This window comes from Microchirus variegatus (genome assembly GCF_963457635.1).
Source record: "Microchirus variegatus genome assembly, chromosome: 9".
Lineage (NCBI taxonomy): Eukaryota > Metazoa > Chordata > Actinopteri > Pleuronectiformes > Soleidae > Microchirus > Microchirus variegatus.
In genome coordinates, this window is record NC_139810.1 from 5073105 (window position 1) to 5094613 (window position 21509).

General features: G+C 40.4%; 1 protein-coding gene across 2 annotated transcripts; it reads left to right on the top strand.

The window, feature by feature from the left end:
• Positions 1 to 1453: 1453 nt before the first annotated feature.
• Positions 1454 to 20836, top strand: plod1a (procollagen-lysine, 2-oxoglutarate 5-dioxygenase 1a). 2 transcript variants are annotated; one of them, XM_083895130.1, is made up of 19 exons: positions 1456 to 1673; positions 3849 to 3940; positions 4605 to 4738; positions 6154 to 6317; positions 7658 to 7770; positions 8315 to 8378; positions 10168 to 10265; positions 10880 to 10981; positions 11082 to 11213; positions 11323 to 11444; positions 12147 to 12251; positions 12372 to 12497; positions 13047 to 13188; positions 13290 to 13403; positions 14516 to 14581; positions 14705 to 14809; positions 15592 to 15738; positions 17397 to 17522; positions 19610 to 20836. In XM_083895130.1, exons 1-19 carry the CDS (start codon positions 1589 to 1591, stop codon positions 19763 to 19765), a joined length of 2193 nt encoding a protein of 730 aa, XP_083751256.1. In that variant the 5' UTR covers positions 1456 to 1588; the 3' UTR covers positions 19766 to 20836. The 2 variants fall into 2 exon arrangements, with proteins under 2 accessions (XP_083751257.1, XP_083751256.1); XM_083895131.1 differs by lacking the exons at positions 17397 to 17522; positions 19610 to 20836 and adding an exon at positions 17033 to 17370 and having other exon boundaries at positions 1454 to 1673.
• The last annotated feature ends 673 nt before the right edge of the window (positions 20837 to 21509 follow it).

Consider the following 21509-nt stretch of genomic DNA (forward strand, 5'->3'; position numbering starts at 1 on the left):
GAGAACACAACAAAAAATATAAAATTTTTATGTCCAATTTTACTGTTAAATCCCTCCCACAATGAATTGGGATTTTCGACTTGTGTGAAATACATGTTTATTATTCACAGTGTTGTATACTTAAGTACAACATTTGTGTACATGTACATTGTTATTTATATTTCTAACAACTTTTACTCCACTACATTTCCTCTAAATATCTTGGTTGCTTGTTACTAAGAGTTATTAAGAGTTGGTATTATGGTCTGTATGTATTATACGTTATATTATATTATATCATATAGAGCTTTTCTGATATTGATGAGCTGCTCACGCTGGCTGCACACGCTTCAAAATGGGGTTAAGTGTCTTGCTCAATGACACATAATAGACTAGCAGAGCCAGGAATTGAATGTCACATACTGTAAATAATATATATATATATTTTTTTTTTTAAAGAAAAAAAAGAGTGACTTTAACTTCTTAAACCTTAACTAAGTCATTTTCTGTGCAGATACTTTACCTTTTAGGTCCTTTACACAGGACTGATTACTTGGGCTGTCTCTGCTGCTGTAACCCTGTACTCTTCCCCATTGTGGGACTGATAAAGGATTATCTTCTATCTTATAAATGGCATGTTTCTTGCGGTCAGGTTGCAGCTCTTTTTTTTTGTGCTGTAGTGAAACTTGATCTTCATTCATTGTCCAGATGTGATGTAGTTCTACCTCCTCACATAAAGACTCTTTGTAGTGGATGGAGGGCCTAGAGAACAAAAAGTGAAAAAAAAAAATTTATGATGCAAAATCAATGTATTAATATCAAAAACAGACATTTATTTTCAATTACATCAATAATAGTGCGGACAACTGTAATTAAAATTTGTGACAGGAGCTGCCGTTTGTGGCTCGGGCCCTAACAAGTGTGTTTATATATGTAATTGAATGTTGTATAATATACATATATCATATTATGATACACTTAATAATGGGATAATTATGACCAAATGTATTATTACTACTGTTATAAAAAACATTGCTAGCAAACATATATTATATTATATTATATTCTATAACCTCGCTGGCAGCTGTGCCTCAGCTACACTGTGTTTAAAGGACGGTGAGGTCGTCGGCCATGTTTTCATTATAACATGATATTGAGTGGGGGGCCGCATGTAATCGATTGGGGGGGCCGCATGTGGCCCCCGGGCCGCCAGTTTGAGACCCCTGGGCTACGTGCAGACGCTCATGTCCACACACACACACACACACACACACAGACAGAGCAGCTGCAGCTGGATCATCATTAGCCACTTTAACACCACTATTACGCCTATTACTATGTTATTAAAACGTATAAGTGACGTAGAAAATGACCCCTTTTCACTTTAATTCGTATACTTTAGTTAAAAAGGGTTTGTGAGTGAAAAAGAGCGTGTGTGTGTGTGAGTGTGTATTAGAGGGAGAGAGGGGGGCGGCGCTGCAGAGAGAGAGTTCTAGAGCAAACTTCGCCTCCTCTCCGGGTCCAGCAGCAGTCTTCACTAGGACGAACACGGCGGTGGTTCGCACTCGTCACATCGGCCCAGGACCCGTGTTAATAACAGGACTCAGAGATGAGACTCGGGTGGTTTCTGTTGTTTTTCTGCCCGCTGCTTCTTCTCCCCGTGACGGCCAGTGGGGAGCAGCGAGTCCCTGGAGGTACAGTGAAACCCGCCGACACACACACACAGACACAGACACAGACACAGAGAGTTAGTCAGCATTTGTCGGCTCGGGTTTGACCCGGGTTGTCTCGGCACAGACATGGATGTCGTGTGTGGACAAACGTCCTGTGTCCGTGCAGCAGCAGCGTTTTTGGGCTGTTGCCTGGAAAACACTGGTCCCGTGTGGAAAGGCTGAGATTTAAAGTTGGCACGCGCACGTGACGTTGCTAACAGTTATTCACTCTTTATAAATAATGCGGGACATATTTGAACGTATATGAGATTTACCGTGTCACAGAGTGTGGAATTGAGCCCACGCGTGTGGACGGGACGGTGGAAGTGGAGGGGGGAAGGACCTCCATGCCGCTGACGTGGACGGGGACGGGTCTGCTGTGGAGCCGCTGCGCTGTCCGTCTCTGCGCTAACGCTAACTTCAGGCTAGGCTAGCTATGGAATGCTAGGTGTACATGTTGCGAAGTTAATATATTTTATTTATAAAACTGTTTTTCCTGCATTTCGAATAACACATACGTGGAAATATGGTAAGAATTCTGAAAACAGGACGCCTCAGTATCAACAGCATGAACAGTTTTGGGGGAAAATATCAAATTCAGCTCAAATTTGATTTACGATTTACCTATTATTTGAGTCAAGGTTCGCTTCTACGGAAGCCCGTTTATGCCACTTGAAAAGTAAACTAAAAACTCATATAAGTATGTCATAACTATGATGTAGTAAGTCATAATGAGAAATGATTTCATAATTATGAGATGTTAAGTCATAATTTTGATATAGTAAGTCACAATTTTGAAATAGAATCTCATTATTATGACGTCATAATAATGGGATATTGCCTCTAAATGATGACTTATTATGAATTAGTATCTAATCATGGTGACATAGTATCACATAATAATGGGTTACTATCTTAAAATTATGACTTAGTATCTCATAAAAATGACTCAGCAATAATTTTGACAGAATCTCACAATAATGGGATACTATCTCAAAATAATGACTTAATATCTCATAACAATGACTCAGGATTTCATAATTATGACTTAGTATCTCATAACAATGACTCAGAATTTCATAATTATGACTTAGTATCTCATAACAATGACTCAGAATTTCATAATTATGACTTAGTATCTCATAATTATGACTGGAAAAAGCTTCCATACAATTAAGCATTCATATATTTAAAATGTGATGTGATGGAACATTACCACACAATGAAAAAAGTGGATGATTAACCAACTTCAAAATATTACTTAAATTGGTCACACCTTAATGAAAGTGTCAAACTGAAATTTTGTAAATTTGAAAGCAAAGCCCTCCTCCAAACTGCTAAAGCCGAAGCATCTGATAAACTCTCAGATATGAATTGGTTTCCGTTGTATAGTATGTCACACTGTTGTGCGTTATTTAGCAAATCCAAGCCAAATCAAATCTACTTTTATTGTCCCTGCAGGGAAGTGTTGTTCACCTTCAAACGCTGGCCTCCAAAATCATAATGCATCACCCAATTAGTCTGTCATGTTGCACCTCTGCAGACACTTAAATCATGTGTCTGAGTATAATAGGCATATCACGTGACTCATACTTAATATTTGGTTACCTGTTAATGTGTGTGCAGATTGTTCTTGTTCATTATACTTGTAGTGGTGGAACCAAGTTTATACTCAAAATACTCAATAGCAAGACAATATTTCTGCTGTTATCCTTTTTTCAATCTGTGCACTGATTTGTCTTTGTAGTGTTTATCATTGTTCCTACATACTGTAGCTTAAATTCCAACAGTTTTGCTCTTCACTGTGGAAGAGAACATCTTAGGAAGAGATAATGTTTTTTCTTTCTGTTTTTTTTTTTTTCATCAGTGATGTTTGCAAAGCAGTAAATACCTTGGTCACCCTGCTGCAAGGCTACGTAACCATCCCCGCAGCTGTCAGGGTGGCCGATTTACGGAGTAGATGCACAGACTTTTTTTTACGACGCTTGTGATTGGAGTTTTAAACTTTCACCTTTTCAGCTTTACTTTTGCTTGGTTACCGTTAGACAAGACTGTTATTGAGCACACTCAGGACACAAATCACTGAAGCTGTCACATACGGCAGCTCCTTTTTTGGGTCAATCCGTGCTTAAGGCGAGAAAATGTTGTGTCTTCCAGATAAACTTCTAGTCGTGACAGTCGCAACCAAAGAGACAGACGGCTTCAGGCGTTTCATGAGGTCTGCCAAACACTTCAACTACACCGTCAAGGTAGGAAAGTACAGCAAATTCATTTCCTGTTGTCGGTACACAAAAGAATGTGTAACTGTTATTCACTGTTGCCCTGTAAATCTTCATTTATGTGTTTTAAAAGCACAGCTTTCCATTATTTACACTACCGTTCCAAAGTTTGGGCTCCCCTATACAGTTTTTTTTGTGTTTTCCATTAAAAGTCAGACTTTTATTCATCAAAAGAGTTGCAAAATGGATAGAAAATATAGTCAAGACATTGACAAGATTAGAAATAATGATTTTTATTCCAAATAATCATTTTGCCCTTTGGTCTAAGAACCAGCAAAACTGTTGTCAGCTGTGCTAACATCATTGCACAAGGGTTTTCTAATCATCCAATAGCCATCTAACGCCATTAGCAAACACAATGTACCATTAGAACACTGGAAATGGGCCTCTATACAACTATGTACATATTCCATTAAAACCAGACGTTTGCAGCTAGAATAGTCGTTTACCACATTAACAATGTATAGAGTGTATTTCTGATTCATTTAATGTTATATTCTTTATATAAAAAAAACAGTTTTTCCTTAACAAATAAGGACATTTCTAAGTGAGCCCAAACTTTTGAACAGTAGTGTACATTTCAGTGTTACAAAGGAAGAAGATCACAGTATATGTACTTTCTGTATGCTTTCAGGTCCTCGGTCAGGGTGAGACATGGAGAGGAGGCGACTACATGTCGGCTCCAGGAGGAGGTCAGAAGGTGCGACTCCTCAAAGCGGCTCTGGGAGAAATGAAGGATGAGGACAAAGTCATCCTTTTTATTGACAGGTAGAGGAGTAGAGAGGTTCACTTTCACCTGTTAAATCCACTCTTTCCGGACGACTTCAGATTTCTCACTCTCTGCGTGTCCTCCGGGCAGCGATTGTCTTCTCCATCCAGTTCGATACGCACGGACTTGTTTGCTGTCACTGTTTTGACAGTGTTGAGGTTGTGCGGTTGCACTTGAGGTTTTTCCTTCTGCAAAAACTTCACCCTGCTAATCAACTGCCGGTTATGATGATCACAATGATTATTGTCATTAGAGACGATAATTACAGCATAATCATTGTGGGTAGCACCATTAATAGGTACTGATCTTAACAGTATTTAACAGCAGAACTGTGCTTTTCTACCCCCCCAATTTCCTCTTAGTTGCTATTTACAATTCAAAAAAGGGAATTTTTCTTCCCTCGACTATCGCTAAGTGCCCTGAGATATTTCATGCTCAGATCCGGTGCTATGCAGATACATTTTTTGTTAATTACATAAATTGAATAAATAAAAATAAATAAATAAATAATGAACAGAGTAATAATACATTGTCTTAAAGGTGGAAGTAAGTCTTAAATATGCTATGGTACATACATTTGTTACATTCACTCTAAAAGATTTGTTACCAATGAATACTAAACGATAACATGCACACTAGCGTTTAAAAGTTTGGGCTCACCTATACAATTTTGTTGTGTGTTCCATTAAAAGTCAGACTTTTATTCATCAAAAGAGTTTCAAAATGAATAGAAAATATAGTCAAGACATTGACAAGATTAGAAATAATGATTTTTATTCCAAATTATTATTTTGTCCTTTTGTCAAAGAACCATCAAAACTGTTTTCAGCTGTGCTAACATCATTGTACAAATGTTTTCTAATCACCCAATAGCCTTCTATGTCTAACAGTGGAAATGGGCCTCAATAACAATGTATAGAGTTTATTTCTGATTCATTTAATATTATATTCATTGAAAAAATGTGTTTTTCCTTTTGAAGGGTAGTGCATTAGTGACTTAATCCTGCACACTTGCTGTTTAAACATTATGGTTAACACAATGACATTTGCGGCACGCTGGTTGTGAGTGTTTCCAGTCTGTTTCAAGTGCACATTTACACCTCCATAATCACTGTTTCTACAAGTTCAGCAGGAACAGCTCTGCAGGCACATACTTGCAAGCAGACGTTTGGCACTTCATGTCTGATGCTGCTGTTTTTAGACTCTTTGTAAACAGATGCCAGTGAGCGACATACAGTCGCTGCTTTTAATCAAACAGTTTCCTTTCTTGCCTGTAAACGCGACCACTGGCAACTTTCCTCTCCACGTAAAAAAAAATGCTATCGTCTTATAAAGGCAACCCCTCCATTACATGTACACACATAAGCCACACAGTGCAGTAAACATTTCTATTTTCTCTCCCTGTGTGACACAGCTTTGATGTGGTCTTTGCCTCGGGGCCAAAAGAGCTGCTCAAGAAGTTCCAGCAGGCCAAACACAAGGTGGTGTTCTCCTCTGAGAGCCTGATCTGGCCTGACAGACACCTGGAGGACAAACACCCCCACGTCAGAGAGGGCAACAGGTTCCTGGGCTCAGGAGGTATGGCCGTCACTCCAGTCTGCTCTCACATTGTTACGAAACACCACTCACAATGTGAAGAATTTGTGTTTCCTTGCAAGTTACTCGTGCCTGTAAGCTACGTAAATATTAGCAGACCTGGAGCTAAGCAACAACACTGTGACCTACGGCTTGAATCCAGTGACACGCTCATATTTTCAGTTGAAGTTAACAGGTTGTTCAACTTCCTTGCTCATTCTCTGCCCCGCCCTCTCCTTCTATGCCCGGTATGCACACACAACAACAACAACTCTGTTTGTGATAAAATGTGGGGAACTTGGGGAACAATCTCAGCTCAAATTTGTTTTCGAGACTTTTTTATGCTTATGTTCAAATATTTCAACTGGAGTTGCTAAAGCAAATAATGCAAATTTCACGATTTTGCGTTGCATTACTTGTTTGAGCTAGCCGCGTCAAACGTGCTAGGACGAGTTTGTTCATGCATAGACTAGCCATTTTGGTTTTTCCAAAATGGCTCACTTCTGGGTGGGCGGAGCTAATGGAACTAGATTAGAAATGTGTTTGGTATCATGAGAGCAACAAGTGTATCAAGTTGGTTAAAATCGGAACAACTATGGGCGACTTAGATAAGATTTAGCATTACAAAATTCCCGATCTGATGACATTTCTCTGACCATGACCCAAGTTCTGGGGGCGCTATAGAGCCCTGGGGCTACGAACCGGTTCTAGCCCTGTGCCACTATCGCACACATTATTCGCTCACCTGACCTCCGTACCAAATTTCACAAGTTTTTATGCACATTAACATCCTCAAAAATGAGCGCAACGTGAGAGAAAAATAATAATCTCAGCAGGAACAACATGTTCCTCAGGCCCTAAATATTTCTTGAGCGAGTGAAGCAAGCGATGGGAATTTTGCTGCATCACACGATTCGGATTCAAAATTAAAAAAAACAAAAGTGACGAGCATCTATTCTATTCACGTTTGCATTGACTCTGTGTGTAAACTCACTCGATTTTATGCCCAAAACACACCTACGAGTTACAACTACTTTCAAGTGGAGCTGGACACGCCCGGATACACTTACACCATGCACTTGAGACCATGTGCTGGTTTAAATAGGGCCTTTAGTCATTTTTGTAGGAAGGCATTTGGCCTTTTTCTTTTTATAGCGGAGAAACAGCAGGTCTGTAGTTTGCAGTTTTCAGTCTGAGTCAGTAAAAAAAAAAAAAGAGCTGGCGCTAATCAGAGGTCATGTGGTCGTTTGAAACGGCAAACTAACTGCTAGTGTACACAGCTATGCAGTTGAAAATATTATAGTTAGATGAACAAGTCTTCTGTCATCTTTTCTTGCCCTCAGGTTTCATTGGCTACCTTCCCAACATCAAAGAGCTGGTTTCCGATTGGACGGGAGAAGACGATGACAGCGACCAGCTGTTCTTCACCAAGATTTACATCGATCCAGCAAAAAAAGTAAGACTAGGAAGAACAAAATGTGCCTGTTTTGTACTGGAACTACTACTACTACTACTACTGTAAACACTAAACACTAAACACTAAAAATACTACTTAATGTAGAATAACATAAACTGATAGTTACATGAAATATAGAAAAATAAATATATACATGTAGAAAACTGTAGTTTTTGTTATATATTCCTGTATTTGTTTATTTATTAATGACTATATTGCATTATTTTCCCCTATCGTTTTCTTTTTGAGACACTTGATAGTTTCCGTGCAGACGTTTCACATTAAAAAACCTTCCCGTGGCTCAGGAGAATCTCCTCCTAATTTTAATTTGAAGCATGTGCAGGAAGTGCAGAGCCGTTTTATTGACCGTTAACGCAAAGAAACCGCCGAGTCGACAAGTCGGATGAAAGCGGTGTTTTAAGTGTGGCATAATTTTGTCTTGTTTACAGATGTTTTGTTTTAATATGGACTCCTGTTCTGTGTGTTACTTTTTATGTGAGAGTAAATATTGAAATATATGAAAACTATGTTTCCCCTGTTTCAGAAATCCATAAATATCACCCTGGACAGCAAATGCAGACTGTTCCAGAACCTGCACGGGGCCCTCGGTGAGTCCAGCTACTGATCTTTGTTATCTTTGTTACCAACACAGAACATGAGCTGAGGCAGCGTGCGACACGTGGTGTCCAGTTTACAGGAGGTGCTGCAGTTCTCTGCTGCCGTGTTGGAAATATTTATTAAATAATTACACAGTCATTTCTGGCAGCGCTGTGTGTGCGAAGAATGTATTTGCTGCTTAATCCTGCACCAAAGTCCACAAATAAATTCAGCGTTTTACGCCCGCAGACATACAGAAGCTGCTGGTCTACTGCGGCCTCATTTGATTTTTTTGTGTACCTCAGTTTGTGTCACTGAGGTACACTACCGTTCAAAAGTGGGATCACTTATACACTTTTTCCCAGGTTTTCCATTAAAAGTCACACTTTTATTCATCAAAAGAGTTGCATAATGAATATAAAATATAGTCACGACATTGACAAGATTAGAAATAATGATTTTTATTCCGAATAAAACTGTTTTCAGCTGTGCTAACATCATTGCACAAGGGTTTTCTAATCACCCAGTAGCCTTCTAACACAATGTACCATTAGAACAGTCGTTAGAATAGAAAAGAATAGTCGTTTATCACATTAACAATGTATAGAGTGTATTTCTGATTCATTTCATGAAAAAAAAAAATTAATTGAAAAAAAAAAGTGCATTTCCTTCAAAAATAAGGACATTACTAAGTGAGCCCAAACTTTTGAACGGTAGTGTATATCTGGAGAAAACATAAACACTGAAGTCATAAAAATAACACAGTCCATCTTCCTGATAAAGTTTTTCTCCATGGACTTTGGTGCAGAAGAGTGAGTGGTTTACAAAGCTACAATCCATTTAATAACCTTTAATAACTGTCTATAAAGACACACAGTGACTACTTTGAGACCAAAACATGCACAAGCAAAGACGCAAGCAGATTGTAAAAGTGAAAATCACATAAAAAAAGGCACATCAATGAATATCCAGAGATTAGATCAATAATAATAATAATAATACAGTGATCAACAGAGAAATGGCAGATTCACTGTCTGTTCTGCACCACATGTACAACAGCAGCATTGTGTGTGTTATGTTCCCCGCTTATGTTACAACTTGCCCTCCTTTCTATGGAAAATTCCACTGGTGCCAAAAGTTTGAAAAAAAAAGCCACTGCTGGTCATCAGTTGTGCGGCTCGCTTGTTTATGTGTGTTTGTGTGTGTGCTCAGTAAACTGGCCCATGCAGAGCCACTGATGCACCGTGGTCACAGTGAGAAGAGGACACAGTGAAGTTAAATGTAAACGAAGAGACGTTTGAGCTGGAGCTGCACGTTTAAACATGAGCTCTTTCTGAGAGGGACTTTTTTTTTTTTTCCTGAAAGGAATTTGTGAGTCGTGTGTGAGACGGACGTGCCGGAGCTCACAGAGACAACATGAATGGTGTCCCTGAGGACTGACTGAATACCACAAATACAACCACTTTCCTTAACTTCGATGAAGCTGTGGCTTTTTACGTTTAAACATTTAAAAAACACCCTGCTCAGACACTGTTTTAACAGTGAGCATATTCTCATGAGAGTCAACTGGTGTAGGTTTTTATTAGGTCAGCCTTTTATGATGTGGAAAAAATCTGTGTTTTCCTTCCTGTTGTTCCTGGTTGCAGACACAAACTTAAACTCCCACCCACTTGATCTGCCTGCCTCCCACTAAGGAGTGTACCTGTTTGGAAGTAACACTATCAGTTTCCTACAGTTGGAGTAGTTACAAAATTCTTAGATGTGTTATTGAAGGTGTGTGTGTGTGTGTGTATTTCCCAGATGAGGTGGTGCTGAAATTTGAGGACGGCAGAGTACGAGCCAGGAACGTGCTGTACGATACCCTACCAGTCATCGTCCATGGGAATGGACCGACCAAGGTACCAGACGGACTCATCATCACACACATACTGTAACTCTGCTGCATCCGTACTGTAGAGTTTTCAGTTGAAGTTTCTATCTTTAAAGTTTGGGCTCACTTAGAAATGTCCTTATTTTTGAAGGAAATCACTTTTTTTTCAATGAATATAACATTATATGAATCATAAATACACTCTATACATTGTTAATGTGGTAAACGATTTTTCTAGCTGCAAACGTCTGGTTTTTAATGGAATATGTACATAGGTGTATAGAGGCCCATTTCCAGTGTTCTAATGGTACATTGTGTTTGCTAATGGTGTTAGAAGACTATTGGATGATTAGAAAACCCTTGAAAACCCTTGTGCAATGATGTTAGCACAGCTGAAAACAGTTTTGCTGGTTCTAAAAGTCATTATTTCTAATCTTGTCAATGTCTTGACTATATTTACTATTAATTTTGCAACTCTTTTGATGAATAAAAGTGTGACTTTTAACGGAAAACAGAGAAAAATTGCAAAGGTGAGCCCAAACTTTTGAACAGTAGTGTATATCGAATCATTGTCAAACCTACATTTTACACAGCGGACCTTTCAAAACCTTGAGATGTGATGATGTCGGTGTTTTATTACAGCTGCAGATCAACTACCTGGGTAACTACATCCCCAACTGGTGGACATTTGAGACAGGATGCACAGTGTGTCACGAGGATCTTCACCCCCTCACTGCGCTCAAGGTTTGTTTGTTCACGAGCTCCTGGCGATTGTGATCTCACGACGAAGAACAAAGAACAAAACCCCAAAAAACTGTCTTTGTGATGTTTTTCTCCCCCACAGGAGAGCGAATACCCACTGGTGGCGATTGGCATCTTCATCCAGCAGCCCACCCCCTTTGTCACGGTGTTTTTCGAGCGCCTGCTGAAGCTGCAGTATCCGAAGAACAGGCTCAAGCTCTTCATTTTCAACAAGGTAAAAACATCAACCCTTCTAACACTGAACTTGTTTTTTTTATCAATAATTCCACATCATGCAAATGTTGTGATCTGAGAGACAATGAGACTCTGTCCTCTCCCTCAAGGAACCCCATCATGAGCGCCACGTCAGCTCTTTCCTGCGGGATCATGGGAGCTTGTATCGGGATGTCCGGGTCCTGGGGCCTGAGGAGGAGCTGGATGGAGCTGCCTCCCGCAACCTTGGCTTGTGAGTTTAACTTGAAGGACTTTAAAGGAAGCTCCTGTAACAAAGCGTTGGGCCTGGGTCACTGTGGACGAGTGAGCAGCGCGTCTGCATTCTGGAATGTCTTACTTTTCATTTAGCCAACAATCTTGTCAGATTAGAGCTGCCACATTGGCTGTTTGGGAACTAAGAGAAGTGGTTCTCAATGTGGGACCTAGGGTCCGCTTTGGGTCGGTGACCCATAGCTCAGGCGTCCACAAAATAATTTGCAATAAATGACCAAATCATGTTGTATCAGGCACAACAACAAGGGAGGAGATATTCACTCTGAAGTGCAATGGCTCTCTTATAGTACAGCTTTGCAGTGGTCAACTACACAGGTGGGCATTTAAATGAAATAGGAAAAACACAATATTGTGAAGTTTTATGGATTTAATGAGTAAAAAATGGCAGTAGGCTGCTGATGTTAGTGGGGGTCCTTGGAATGTTTTCTCCTCTTTTGGGGGTCCCTTGCCTTAAAGAAGTTAGAAAACCCGTCTTCTAGAGATAATAACGCTCCAGATTTAGCTACTAGACACCTGGCACAGGAAAGCACTGAAAGCAACCCTCAGGTGCGTCTCATCTCATGTTCTGTCCACAGCAAAGTTAACGATGTGGATTCGTTTTGTTCATGCGGAGTTAGATCAAGTGCTGAGTTTGATCTCTGTGTCTTTCCCCTTCCTTCAGTGACCTGTGCCGCAAGGACGAGGACTGCGACTACTTCTTCAGTTTGGACGTCGAGGTGGTCTTAAAGCACGAAAACGCACTCAAAATACTCATCGAACAAAACCTGTGAGTCCCTTTTTCATCTAAACTCGCTCCAGTCACAACCACAACAAAGTCAATTCTTTACACTCAGGCATGAAGAACTACAATAATCCTTCTTCTTCTTCTTCTTCTTCGGTGTCGTAGTCCCATTATTGCGCCGATGATAACTCGAGTCGGTCGTCTGTGGAGCAACTTCTGGGGAGCTCTGAGCGCAGACGGCTTCTACGCCAGGTCTGAGGACTACGTGGACCTCGTTCAAGGACGGAGAGAGTAAGATTTACTGACACCACCACAGTCCAGACACCTTTACAGAACCTTAAAAATATCGGTTATAAAATGCCAATATGGATTGAATTGATGTCACTGATCCACAGAGTCATTGACGCTGCCTCATTAGCAAGTTCAGAAGTGTTATTCTGTGACTTTGGTGTTTGAAATCCTTTGTTTTGATTTAGCCAAATAACAAGAAATGATGCAGCACCTGTAAGAACAACTCTGACATTCTCTATGAAACTCAGTGAATAAAACCAGCAGAAGTCGTAGAGGAAGCAAAAGGAATCAAAATAGCATATAAAAGAATTAGCTAAGTTGGGAACAGCATATTCTAATGTGAATAAGTGGAAGTAACTGCAGAGTTGCTGTAACAAGTGTTGAATGAACAGCAAATATAAAGAGATCAGATCAGAAAACATGATTGAATATTCTTGTAAAATAGGGCAAAGGAACAAAAAGTGACAATAATATTAATAACAGTATTTTATCAGGTTACATTCCAGCGCTGTGTGTGTGTGTGTAACGTAACACTGCTCTGGTTGTCAGGGGTGTGTGGAATGTCCCGTACGTGACCAACGTTTACCTGGTGAAGGCCAGTCTCCTGAGAACAGAGCTCACCGACTACGAGCTGTTCAACTCTCACATCTTAGACCCCGACATGGCGTTCTGCCACAACGTACGCGCCAAGGTGAGGACGATGAATAAAACAAAAAAAAAATATGTCATAGTCGTTTTTACTCACTCTGGCCATGAAACGAAACTAAGTAAATGTTTTTTTTTTCACTCCAGGGAATCTTCATGTACGTGAACAACATGCACACATTCGGTCGCATCTTGTCGACAGAGAACTGTCAGACCACGCACCTCCACAACGATCTGTGGCAGATCTTTGAAAACCCACAGGTGAGACTCTTTTCTGACTAATGATGGACTCACCGTAGACTGAAGGAGATGCTTCCCCCTTGTGTCGCTTGTCGGTATTGCAGCGGCAGTAATGTGATCACTCAGAATGTGATTGAATGTGTACAGATTTCCAGTTCCCAATTCCCAGTTTCAAGGCTACTACTACTATTATTATTAGTGTGCTTGATGAAAGGCAGCACACTATTGTCCTTCTCTAGTTTTCTTATTCCTGTCAGCCAGATGTTTGGTCAGACCTAGACCTTTTCCGATATCTCCATCGGTCCAACTCTGGAACGTCCGGCCGGAACCGGTGTAGTGTGGAAATTGAAGACGGTGTTACTGACCCTTGTCGTTCTTCCGCCATATTGGATTGAATAGAAAGCGAAACTAAACTTTCACAGGTCACAAATTTTGTCCGATCTTCACGAAACTTGACGTACGTGATCCTTGGACCACAAGCATCACAAAAGTTACCAGAAGGATTGTTGATTTCCAGAAGCATTTGCCCGTCACAGCCAGACGAAATCGACAAGTTAGCTCATATATCAGGAACGCCTTCGTTTATCGAACTCCAATATGAGGAAGCACAAGATCCGAAAAAATTAAATATTGATGAAATTCTCAACTGAAGCATCAACACACCCTGTTCCACTAGCTGCTCGCATTAGTGAAATGCACCCGAGCAAACACACTCTGCAGTTACCCCGGAAATGCATTCTAGTTATTATTATTATCATCATACATGCCATCATCATTATTATTATGCAATTATTATGATATCAGTATAATTTTTTTTTATCAACAATCTCTGCTGCTGCTTATATAAATGACTGCAGTTCTATAAACATGTCATCACTGACTCTAACTGTCCTGTATAAACTTAGAACTTGACACAGTTGTTGTATATCTGCTCCTGGTCCTTTCACCCCAACCTGTCTAGGCAGAGATTTCTTCTTCCTGTTAAAAGGGAGTTTTTTTAATCTAGTGTTAGCTCATTGTGTTAATCGTTGGGTTTCTCTGCTCTCGATGATGTTGTCTATGTAAAGAGCCTTGAGATCATGTATGTTATGAAGAAGAAGAGCCAATACGCGATACCTGTGTGTTTGTTGCAGGACTGGGAGGACCGTTATATTCATGAGAACTACACGCTCATTTTGAACAACAAGATGATAGAAACCGTGAGTTGACCCCCACATACACACACACACACACAAATAAATCACTTCTTTAACTGAAAACAACACAAGAATGTTGTATGGTCTCACAGTCAGTGTTGACACCGTTTCTCTCTGTCTCACCAGCCGTGTCCCGATGTCTACTGGTTCCCTGTGTTCTCTGATATCGCCTGTAACCACTTGATTGAGGAGATGGAGAACTTTGGTCAGTGGTCCGGAGGAGCCAATACGGTATGTTATCATACGTGTGTGTGTGTGTGATTGTTAAGATAAATTATTATTAATGAATATAACATTAAATGAATCATAAATACACTCTATACATTGTTATTGTGGTAAACGACTATTCTAGCTGTAAACGTCTGGTTTTTAATGGAGTATGTACATAGGTGTATAGAGGCCCATTTCCAGTGTTCTAATGGTACATTGTGTTTGCTAATGGTGTTAGAAGACTATTGGATGATTAGAAAACCCTTGAAAATCCTTGTGAAATGATGTATTTCTAATCTTGTCAATGTCTTGACTATATTTCGTATTCATTTTGGAACTCTTTTGATGAATAAAAGTGTGATTTTAATGGAAAACAACAAACATTGGATAGGTGACCCCAAACTTTTGAACGGTAGTGTAAATGCAGAAACATAATATGTTTATATAAGTTTGAGAATGTCGCTGTTTGTCACTGAGTGTACAGAATATTAAAGTAAAGTAAGCATAAAATCTCCAGTATCAAAACAATTGTTCAACAAACAGTTAAAGAAGTGGCATTTCCAGCAGTTTGGTCGTAGTTTACTGTAATGACATTATACACAAAAACTGCTCTCTGTCTCCCTCTTTCACTTATCAGTGGTACTGCAGCCCTTACAGAGGAGTAACAACAATTGTTTTCAGTCTTTCCACTCCAATCATTCTTTCCTCCACGTTTGTATTTTGCTCACAATCTGGTAAAGAGGAGAATCTCTACATGTGCTCTACACGGTCTTTAAACGGTCTGTGATTTGTTGTGTTTCCAGGACAAAAGGATTCAGGGTGGATATGAGAACGTCCCCACCATCGACATCCACATGAACCAAATCAACTTTGATAAGGAGTGGCGTAAATTCTTACTGGAGTACATCGCACCCATCACAGAGAAAATGTTCCCTGGCTATTACACACAGGTAAGACTTCAACCATCATCATCAAGTTCATCTATGTCAGAGCTGAACAATTCATAGTTTTCTTATCAGTTTAAAATTTTGCATTTAGCACCAGAGTTACTATTTTGATGATGTTTTTTGGTAACCCTCATTTACATTTTCATATTATTACACAGCAAATACTGGACTGTCTTTAAAAAAAATATAAGATAAGATAATAATGGTTCAGCCCTAATCTCTGTTGATGTTTTCATGTCTCATATTATGTCTATAATCACATGTTTAATTCCAGCTCAATACAGATCTACAACGGTTAGCTTCAAGTGTTTCCAGCATTTGACTTTCACGTGAGCTCTCTGAAAACGGTGGGCAAACCTTTGCCGCCGCGTCCTTAACAATTTGTGCGGAACATTATTGAATTCAAGTGTTAAATGTGCGATTTCCTAATTCTCAATTATTATTTGACTCCGTCTTGCTGTTGGTGCGATGATTACTCTGGTCGACGATAATGGAGGCAGCCCTGATTATGAGCAACTCTGCTTTTAGCATTTAGCAGACGCTAACAGAGGAATAAGCTACGTAGAAGTAGTCTTGGAAAGAACTCTATTAGATAGGAACAGTGGACTGATAGAGGCTGAGAGTGCAGATCGTGCAGGGGAGGGGGTGAAGGTGCGCTAGCTACCGTTCAAAAGTTTGGGCTCACCTATACAATTCGTGTGTGTTTTCCATTAAAAATCACACTTTTATTCATCAAAAGAGTTGCAAAATGAGTAGAAAATATAGTCAAGACATAGACAAGATTATGTCTTGACTATATTCCATTAAAACCCAGACGTTTGCAGCTAGAATAGTCGTTTACCACATTAACAATGTATAGAGTGTATTTAGAAAAAGGTGCTTTTCCTTAAAAAATAAGGACACCCTAACCCAAACTTTTGAACGGTAGTGTACGAGCTAGGACAGAAGATGCTCTTGGAAGAGCTGGATTTTCAAGAGTTTCTTGAAGATAGACAGGAACGCTACCCCTGCACCGCCAGACGACAATCCTTGGATGAAAGGAGTCGTCGAGGGGCAACATAAGCCTTTAGGAGAGCATTTAAGTCAGTGGGAGAAGACCCATGAAGCACTTTGAGGGCTATAGCATCAGTGATTTGAATTTGATGCCAGCTCAGTGAACAGAGGGCTGACCGCGTTCTGGACCCTCTGTAGTGGTTTGAACAGCACAGACAGTCGTCTTCATATACAGTCGCTGAGTAGAGCGCGTCGTCGTGTGCTCTGTGTGTGTTCTCCTCACCAACATGTCTTCTCTCATCAGTGTTCCACTCCCCTGAACTTTGTGGTGAGGTACAAACCCGGCGAGCAGCCGCTGCTCGAGCCTCACCACGACGCCTCCACCTTCACTATTAACGTAGCTCTCAACAGCAAAGACGTTGACTACCAGGTAAATGAGGCGCTGGCGGCGGCGGCGCTGGCGGTCGGTGGGTAATAGACGCTACAGGACATGACGATGCAGATGGTCTGCACCCCCTCTCTCTGCTTCTCTGCTCCACCTCTGGAAGTGAATGCTGGAATAGGAAGCGGAGATCATGCTTGGAGCTGTGATGTGACGACGACTCCGTGTCTCTGCGAATGCTTGCATGACTCCTCTCTCTTGTCTGTTTGTCTGTCTGTGTTTGCAGGCTCTGTTTGAATTGGCCTTTGTAGTTAGATATAAGCCAGACGAGCAGCCGTATTTGAGGCCACACCACGACGCCTCCACTTTCACTATAAACCTTGCCCTCAATGAAATGGGCATTGATTTTCAGGTGAGTGTGACCAACAGGAGACGCTAGAAATCATGAACCAGCGGTCAACGCCGCTCCGACATGGTTTCACTTTGACATGTTTTTACATTTTCAGCCCACTTTCACCGACTTAAAAATGAACTATGAAACGGAAGAGTTTGAAGGATGCCAGTTTTTACTTTTCCTCTTTTTAGGAAACTTCCATATGTAGGAAATAAAAGATCCAGTTTTAAAGGTGCATTATATAATAAATCTAAAGCAACTGGCCATAAAATCCTCCTTATATGTCACAGAGACTCAGGAACAATGTTCATATAACAAACTGAACTCACCAACAACAACAGTACAGACAAAATATTTGCATTAAAAAAATATTTTGTTTTGGCATGTGGCGCCACCTTGCGCCGTCATTGCAATCAGTAGAGTCTCAGCTGCCGAGCAAACACGGGTTGCCATTTAGGTCAGAAAACGAAACCTAAAAGACGTATTTTGAATTTGAGTGTAGTAACTGTTTTTGGCCACATTCTTACATATGGCGCCTTTAAGTGAAGGGGGGGGGGGTTTGTATGAAAGTATTTTAAAAAATAAAATAAAGATAGATTAAATAAATCTGCAAACACGTGTTTAAAACATGTAGTTTACTTTGTCCACTAGATGGCCCTGTTGTCGTGTCTAAATAGGCCATGCAGGATGGGACTGTGCATACTTTTCCATGTAGTCAGTCTGATTAATTCTGTTGGAGGCTGTAAAATGCCCCCAAAAAACAAATATATATACACTACCGTTCAAAAGTTTGGGCTCACCTACACAATTTTGGTTGTGTTTTCCATAAAAAGTCAGACTTTTATTCATCAAAAGAGTTGCAAAATGAATAGAAAATATAGTCAAGACATTGACAAGATTAGAAATAATGTTTTTTATTCAAAAATAATCATGTTGCCCTTTCGTCAAAGAACCAGCAAAACTGTTTTCAGCTGTGCTAACATCATTGTACAAGGGTTTTCTAATCATCCAATAGTCTTCTAACACCATTAGCAAACACAATGTACCATTAGAACAGTGGAAATGGGCCTCTATACACCTATGTACATATTCCATTAAAAACCAGACGTTTGCAGCTAGAATAGTCGTTTAAAACATTAACAATGTATAGAGTGTATTTATGATTCATTTAATGTTATATTCATTCACAAAATAAGGACATTTCTAAGTGAGCCCAAACTTTTGAAGGGTAGTGTATGACTCATCTGTAAACAAACACGGAAAAACCACAAATGAATCTATGTAGTGAATAACAAAACAAATAACGTACAGAGTCAGTGTAGCACAGAGTCCTGAAAGCAAAGCATGATGCCATGACGTCGCGGTCGTGTCGCTGCACAGAGGAATGCCATCATTATTTCTGGCATGCTCGTCTCCATGATGTCTCTGGTGTTTCATGTGCCATGTTTCCATTGTGAATCATCCGTTTTCTTTGCATGACACGCACACACACACAGCTGAAGCCAGAAGCCGTGTGTTCATTAACGTGCATAAGTGTTGTTTCCCTGCATCATTAGCGTTATCGTGTTAGCACAAGTCCATGGATTTGAACTGAGGCGCAGCAGCCGCAGCTAAATCATGTTCAATATTGACTTACTGAGGGAAATTATAAATGCTGTGTTTTTAATGTTTGAATAATGTGGTTTTGCTTGTTGAAGGCCATTCATTTTAAGTCATATCTGTGTATAAATGAAAGCAGGGTTCCCACGGGCCCTCAAAAACTGCCACCTGCTGATTCATGCGTCCTGCATTATGTGCAGTGTTGTGGACAACGTCTCTCTCTGCCGTTGACGTGAGATTCCATGCAGAACAATGAGCGAGTAAAGCTAAGCAAGTGATGATGTGATGTCCAAGATCTCTGCTAACGTCTTAAGCCGTGTCGACAACTTTCGTTACCTACATTTGAGTTGAATTGGTCCCGGAAAGTCCTTGAATTTGATGTCAACCAATCACGTTTCCTCGTGTGTATAATCACGAGTGTAAAAAAATGGCTAACGCAAGCAAAACCACCGTGTTCCCGTGCAGCTGTGCGACGCTAACGTGTGTTTTCACGCTGTGACCTGCAGGGCGGTGGATGCAGGTTCCTCCGCTACGACTGCGCGGTCCAGTCTCCCCGTAAAGGCTGGGCCCTCATGCACCCGGGCCGCCTCACCCACTACCACGAAGGCCTGCCGACCACCGGCGGTGTACGCTACATCGCAGTGTCCTTTGTGGATCCCTGAAGTCCCAAAAGGCCCGGCGACGCCGGCACCGGCAAGTCCAGACCAAAGAGGACACACATGGTCCATCACAGCTGCTCTGTATCCTCTGATTTTGTTTTTTTTCTCCCAGCCATTTCCGAGTTCAAATTTTATCAGCAGTGTCCGACTCAAACCTTCATAGATGAACTGTTTTCTAAACAACACAAGCTTTTATGACCGGTGACCTGCAGATCTCAGTCTGAATGAGAGCAGGAAAACAACAACAACTTCTTAGCCCCGCCCCCAGCACTGCTGGTGCATACACACAAACACTCCCTTGGGCAGGTATGGTCGAATTCACATGAAGGAGTAACATGTGCAACAACCCACCACCAATAATCACATTCAAGGTGTTACATTACATAGTTCACTTTATGGTCATGTTAATTCCCCGTTTCATTGTAATGCTCTGCTGCCCCCTACATGTTCAAGAAAGTATTATATATAGTTGTTTTTTTTTAGCTTTTTATTGTTCTTTTCTATGCAGATGTAGCACTACACAATCACAGCAATACTAGCTAGGAGTGATAATGTCTTCCAGGAATATGGAATTTACTGAAAATTCCAGTATTTTATTTCATAACGCTATATATGTATATATAGCCGCTTTCAAAAAACTGCTGAGTCATGGTCTGGTGCTTTTATTGGACGAACACGTAAGAACAAAGATACAGAGCAGCTTGTTTTTGGTCTTGGTTTGGTCTTGGTCGTGCGGTGCCTCTCAGGAAATCACCAACAATTCACGATCTTTACATGATTTTGTGAAAACGTCAGTTCACAAAAAAGTGCCTTCATCTTATTTCAGTTCACGTCTGTTGTGACTCTGTTGAACCAAGACACTCCAAAGTCTGTTACTTATTTATTACCTGTTTTTTTTTTTTTGATGTGCTAAAACCAAAACTCCATGATGTTTTTTTTTTATATTTGCAGTCTCACTGCACTGTCTTGACATTTCATATCGGAACTCAGCCGAGTTCACAACGGCATCATATTCACACTTTTGTCATTTGTCTCCATTCATGTGCTAAACAGAAAATAAAAGTGAAAAGCCAAGTGAACGCACGAGTTGTGATTTTTGTGTCGTTGCCTGAGAGCGTGACCTGAACCCTAAATGTCTTGTTTTTAAGCCTGAAGCGCGTGACGTCACATCCAGGCACCGTTTAACAGTTAGCTCCTTTAGCGCACCTAGTCAAACAGGAATGGTCTGTTTATTAGCAGCGCTACAAATAACCAGCGGACCCCGTGTACTGCGTATGTGTGCCTCTGTTTTTAAAGTTTAGTGTTACTTTCCGCGCGTCTTTTTGCGATCAGTCGTCATGAAAAACGTGTCACGCGTGCCCAGCACTTATAAACTGTTCTTTATTTTATTTCAAGTTGTTGTGGAGGAAAAGGATCGACTGTGGAAGCTTCCACAGCCTGTGTCATGTTCACCATCCTGTCAAACCGTCAACTACAGTTTTGAGTCGAAACGCTCACTTAGATTAGATTAGATTTATTAGATTTACAGCATTTAAAATGCAATTTAAAGTCGACTCCATTCTACTCACTGTTAAACTTAAGAATGAACCTGGCAACTATTGCTAGATTTCGTTAGGTCACAAGTCAGTGTCTCCGGTTAAAAATCATGGAAACATTTCTACGTTACTTACGTTCTAGTTTATATTGCATTTCATATCTTTGTGGTCACTATATCATAACCAACAAATGTACATAAAAGACAAAGTAG